Source organism: Oryx dammah, unplaced genomic scaffold, assembly GCF_014754425.2.
Source record: "Oryx dammah isolate SB20612 unplaced genomic scaffold, SCBI_Odam_1.1 HiC_scaffold_27, whole genome shotgun sequence".
Lineage (NCBI taxonomy): Eukaryota > Metazoa > Chordata > Mammalia > Artiodactyla > Bovidae > Oryx > Oryx dammah.
This window is the reverse complement of record NW_024070211.1, coordinates 120,936,103-120,942,074: the sequence shown is the minus strand read 5'-3', so window position 1 is coordinate 120,942,074 and position 5,972 is coordinate 120,936,103. Positions and strand designations below refer to the sequence as shown.

The window sequence follows — 5,972 nt, the reverse complement described above, 5'->3', positions numbered from 1 at the left end:
GCTCCGGAGGCCACTGAAGCCAAGGACTAGCGCGATCTGAGGACAAGGACTACAGGCAAGAGGGTATGGACAGAGTGAGGAGTCTCCAGGGCCAAGGGTAGGCGAGGGCCACGAGGGCCGAGTTGCACGCATGGTGAAGTAGAGTGACCAGTACCAAATTGTCTCTACTGTTGAGGCTGGGCGAGGGCGACCCAGTTAAGGAGGCTAGGGACTAGTCTCACAGCTGCGTTTACAGATGAAGCTGTTTTAATACAGAATATATGTTGCTTAAGGGGCTGGTGGAGAGTGGGAGAAGCCACCCTTTGGTGCCAACGAACAAAGCGTCCAGTAAGAGGGAGAAACCAAGAGACTGACACCTTAGAGAGGGCAGGGAGTGCCCAGGAAGCCAGTGCCTGGGCGAGGAGTCCAGAGGAGTCTCCGCTTCTGCTTCTTTCACCTTTGCCCTACTTACCGCCCCAACGCGGGCCACTCACTCTGATCTAAAGCCAGTCGGTGTTCGCTTTCCCGCTCTCTTCTCTCCAACTCCTTCCCCCCCGTCTCTTCCCCCACCGCGCGCCCCTTCTCCCTTCTGCCGCCTGAAAGGGTTAATCTCTCCTGCGGGTAAAAACTGGTCCGCGGAGTCTCTAACTGGCGACAGATGGGCCACTTTCTTCTGGCCACAAAGGGGCCGGAATGGAGCGCTCCGCGGCATACAAATGGGCAGGTCACGTGGCTCCCGGCTCTTGGCTGGACTGGGAGGACCATATGGCGCATGCCGGGGAGGAAGGAGGTGGGGCGGGGGTAGGGGTGGGGGAGAGGGGAGCTGGAGCCGGACGCGGGTGGGAGAGGAGCGAGGCTGGAGGGGCGGGGGCGGGAGGAGGAGGGCGGAAGGGAAGGGAGCGCGGAACCCCGGCGCGTGCGCAGGCGCGGGCCGCTTGGAACCTGCTCGCCCGCGAGGCTCCTGGCCCCGCCCGCGCTCAGCATCACCAACTCGGCTATATAACCTGAGCGCCCGCGCTGCCGGGACACGAGGAATTCGCCCCACGCAGAAGGCACGGCGCCCAGAGGCCCCAGGGTTATGAGACCATCACTGCTCAGGACTTACTAACAACTGCAGGTAATTAAATCCTTTAATTTTTATTGGGAATAAAAGCAACTGAAGATGTACCTACATATTCTGTATGTGTGCGTCTGTAAGCGCGTTAATGCGTTGAGACAGGCATTCCTTTTCATAATTGCAAGGCGAATACGCACACAGTTTGAGTCGCATCACTCAAATACCCGCTGCAGGCCTAACAATTTTTAAAAATCGGTTTTACTTTTTTTTTTTTTGAGGGGAAAAAGTATAGGAGCGTCTTTGGATTTTTAAAAAATATAATGTCCTATAACTCTATGATTATTTCCTAGTGGTGATTTCAAAGTTCTGAAAGCAGATAACTACTTCAGTATTTCACTTCTATCAATAAGGGCGAAAAAAAAGCCCACGTTACCAAGATTTATTTTGTAGGCAAGTATTTTATGCACATTGGGAATAGCAAATTATTTTTTCAGTGAATGAAAGGGGTATTGATACTTTGAATATACACACCCTCGAAAATAAACCGAGTTGAGAGGTAGTTTAGTTGAGAGGGGATAAAATGTGGAGAAAGAGAGAGGGACCCACTCCTGCTACCTGTTACTGTCCCAGAGTCGGCCAAGTCCCCAGCAGCCACTGCCGGAGCCAGAAATTCAGTTGTCTAACTAAAGGCTTTTTATCTTCCTTATATGAAGCAGCAACTTCGCCATTGCCATTCGCTGACCATTATAATTACTCAATCTTTTAAAGGGAGGTTTGAGGCGAACTTTGAAAAGCCCCAATAAAGAGCGGGCGGCCCTTTCAATGGGCTGTTTATTAGAGAGGAGCTTTTCGCACCTGATCCCCGGCGCGCGGAGGAGCGCTCTGCGCCGCGCCCCGGGTTCTGGCCCGGTAGCAAGCGCTTTTATACAAGGTGGAAATTTAGCAGAGGGTTAGCGGGATGGGAGGTGAGAAAAGAAAGGCAAGGGTGAGATGGAAACCCCCCGCCCACTTTTGTTACCAAATGATTCGTTGATGGTGAAATAATTTTGTGGAAAATACTTTTTCTCCACCATGCATTTGCTTTTCAATCTCCACTCCGTATAATCTTCTTAAAAATCACTGCCAGCGTTAGTAAATTACGTAAGGGATCTTCAACTTTAATCGCCGAGTGCGGGGAGGCCAGAACCGAGATGGAAACATAATTGCAATTTTCAAACTCGTCTTTTTTTTGTGGAGTTGTGACTTTGAACTCATGCAAATAAACATGAAGTCGCCGAAATACACACTCATTTTCGCACACATTATCCTACCGGATAATCACCATAAACACACTTAATCACAAGGAAACATACACCAGAAGTGTACTTTTGACACTTATTTTAGCTCATATTCACACTTAGCCCTGTCCTGTCTCCTACGTACCAGCCGGGCACACACAGGCCCTTATAAAACTGCATTTAACTTTTCCTCGGGGGCATTCATTTTGTAATCAGCTGGTAGTTCTTTTCCCATGCATTTCTCTAGGGTTAGTGAGAGCTGAAGGCCTTTGTAGTTTTTGAATGTAGCGTTTTTCTCCTTTTCTGTTTTCCCCTCTCCCCTGTTGAATGTAGGAAACCTAAACATGACCAAATCGTACAGCGAGAGTGGGCTGATGGGAGAGCCTCAGCCCCAGGGTCCTCCAAGCTGGACAGATGAGTGTCTTAGTTCTCAGGACGAGGAGCACGAGACAGACAAAAAGGAGGATGACCTCGAAGCCATGAACGCGGAAGAGGACTCGCTGAGGAACGGGGGAGAGGACGAGGAGGAAGACGAGGACCTGGAAGAGGAGGAGGAAGAGGAAGAGGAGGACGACGATCAAAAGCCTAAGAGACGCGGCCCCAAAAAGAAGAAGATGACGAAGGCGCGCCTCGAGCGTTTTAAGCTGAGACGCATGAAAGCCAACGCCCGGGAGCGGAACCGCATGCACGGGCTGAACGCAGCGCTGGACAACCTGCGCAAGGTAGTGCCCTGCTACTCCAAGACGCAGAAGCTGTCCAAAATCGAGACACTGCGCTTGGCCAAAAACTACATCTGGGCTCTGTCGGAGATCTTGCGTTCAGGGAAAAGCCCTGACCTGGTCTCCTTTGTACAGACGCTCTGCAAGGGTTTATCCCAGCCCACCACCAACCTGGTTGCTGGCTGCCTGCAGCTCAATCCTCGAACTTTTCTGCCTGAGCAGAACCAGGACATGCCTGCGCACCTGCCGACCGCCAGCGCTTCTTTCCCTGTGCACCCCTATTCCTACCAGTCTCCGGGGCTGCCCAGCCCGCCCTACGGCACCATGGACAGCTCCCATGTCTTCCACGTCAAGCCGCCGCCTCACGCCTACAGCGCGGCGCTGGAACCTTTCTTTGAGAGCCCTCTGACTGATTGCACCAGCCCTTCCTTTGACGGACCCCTCAGCCCGCCGCTCAGCATCAATGGCAACTTCTCTTTCAAACACGAACCGTCCGCCGAGTTTGAGAAAAATTATGCCTTTACCATGCACTATCCTGCAGCGACCCTGGCAGGGGCCCAAAGCCACGGATCAGTCTTCTCGGGCGCCGCTGCCCCTCGCTGTGAGATCCCTATAGACAATATTATGTCCTTCGATAGCCATTCACATCATGAGCGAGTCATGAGTGCCCAGCTCAATGCCATCTTTCACGATTAGAGGCACGTCAGTTTCACCGTCCCTGGGAAACGAACCCACTGTGCTTACAGTGACTGTCGTGTTTACAAGAGGCAGCCCTTTGAGTATTACTGCTGCAAAGTGCAAATACTCCAAGCTTCAAGTGATATATGTATTTATTGTCGTTACTGCCTTTGGTAGAAACAGGGGATCAAAGTTCCTGTTCACTTTATGTATTATTTTCTATAGCTCTTCTATTTTAAAAAATAATACAGTAAAGTTAAAAAAAATGCACCACAAATTTGGTGCAGCTGTATTCAGATCATATTAATTATCTGATCGGGATAACAAAATCACAAGCAATAATTAGGATCTATGCAATTTTTAAACTAGTAATGGGCCAATTAAAATATATATAAATATATATTTTTCAACCAGCATTTTACTACTTGTTACCTTTCCCATGCTGAATTATTTTGTTGTGATTTTGTACAGAATTTTTAATGACTTTTTATAATGTGGATTTCCTATTTTAAAACCATGCAGCTTCATCAATTTTTATACATATCAGAAAAGTAGAAATTATATCTAATTTATACAAAATAATTTAACTAATTTAAACCAGCAGAAAAGTGCTTAGAAAGTTGTTGTGTTGCCTTAGCACTTCTTTCTTCTCTAATTGTTAAAGACAATTGCACAATTTGAGCAGTTCATTTCACTTTAAAGTCGTTCTCTCTCCTTAAAATGAAAACCAGATCCATAATTCTTAAGAGAATGAATAAAAACAAGAGATGTATTCCCTATCAAAACATATCAATTCAGTACTTGCACAAGCTTGTATATACTTATTATAAACAAATGCCAACATACCCTTCTTTAAATCAAAAGCTGCTTGACTATCACATACAATTTGCACTGTTTCTTTTTAGTCTTTTACTCCTTTGCATCCCATGATTTTACAAAGAATCTGAAGCTATTGATGTTTCCAGAAAATATAAATGCATGATTTTATACATAGTCACACAAATGGTGGTTTGTCATATATTCATGTAATGAATCTGAGCCTAAATCTAATCAGGTTGTTAATGTTGGGATTTTATACCTATTGTAGTCAATTAGTACAGTAGCTTAAATAAATTCAAACCATTTAATTCATAATTAGAACAATAGCTATTGCATGTAAAATGCAGTCCAGAATAAGTGCTGTTTGAGATGTGATACTGGTACCACTGGAATCAATATGTACTGTAATCTTGTTTGTAATCCTGTATATTATGGTGTAATGCACAACTTAGAAAACACTCATCCAGTTGCAATAAAATAGTATTGAAAAATCTGAACAATTGTTGCATTTCTTCTTAAAGTGATTTTTTAAAAAGTATAAATAATTCCTAAGGAGAACAATTGCTTAACTTGCTGAGTTAAAAAAATACTAAGTTCTATTTGTAGAAAAAAATTAAAAAGTTTAGTTTAACACAAACTCTCTAGTCTGTTTATCTTGCTTAGGGAGTCACCAACTCTTTGTAGTTAAGGAATGAACCTAACTGATATTTCATTACTTGGACTATGAGGCTGGGGTTGGGTGAGGTTTGTGAAGAGACCAACAGTTGTATTTTTGGTTTTGGTTTCCATCCCTTTATATGAGTTTGTGTTTTCTTCAATTTTTTTTAGAGGGGATTTAGTTAATTCTTAACAAACAAGACCCAAACAAGTATCCTAGCTTAGTTTATCTACATATCTGAAAACATACTAATTTTTTTTTTACCTTTTTTTAGTCCTTTTCTATCTGTACCTGAACTGAAACATTCTCTACTGCAAAATAGTCATATCCTGAAGAGAAAGTGATATACCTTTAGAATATGAGAGAAATGATTTGATTAAAGAATCTAAGAAGTGGCATTTTATCATTGTTGTGTAATGGAGATGATTTCAGTAATTCTTCAGGAAAAACTAGTGATGAACTACTTGTACTCAAGAACATACTATTTGTACTGTGATATGTTTTTTGGATGGTCTAATTGTTTCCTCACCCCCTTTGGTGTACTATTCTCCTGTTTCATAAATGGAACTCACTAAAAAAGACATAGAGATGATTCTGTCCATTGGTAAGGCCACTAAAAAGTTTGGCATTTCTCTCCGTCTGGATGTGCTGACTGACAGGAGCGATTTCTAGGGAATAGCATGTTGGCACTTGTACCCTGGCTCTACTGTGGTGCTCTGATTACTGTCATTAGTGACTCCATTGTTCTTCCTCTGATTCGGATGCCACGTTGGATGACTACCTCC

At 44.7% G+C, this 5,972-nt stretch overlaps 1 protein-coding gene across 1 annotated transcript; it reads left to right on the top strand.

Annotated features, from left to right (window-relative positions):
• The first annotated feature begins 976 nt into the window (after positions 1-976).
• NEUROD1 (neuronal differentiation 1) lies at positions 977-5,026 on the top strand. Its single transcript, XM_040227743.1, has 2 exons — positions 977-1,096; positions 2,647-5,026. The coding sequence occupies exon 2, from the start codon at positions 2,658-2,660 to the stop codon at positions 3,726-3,728; it is 1,071 nt and encodes a 356-aa protein (XP_040083677.1). The 5' UTR covers positions 977-1,096; positions 2,647-2,657; the 3' UTR covers positions 3,729-5,026.
• Positions 5,027-5,972: the final 946 nt, after the last annotated feature.

Excerpts from the sequence above, each read along its gene's own strand:
- NEUROD1 (XM_040227743.1), top strand. The coding sequence starts at position 2,658 with ATGACCAAATCGTACAGCGAGAGTGGGCTGATGGGAGAGCCTCAGCCC.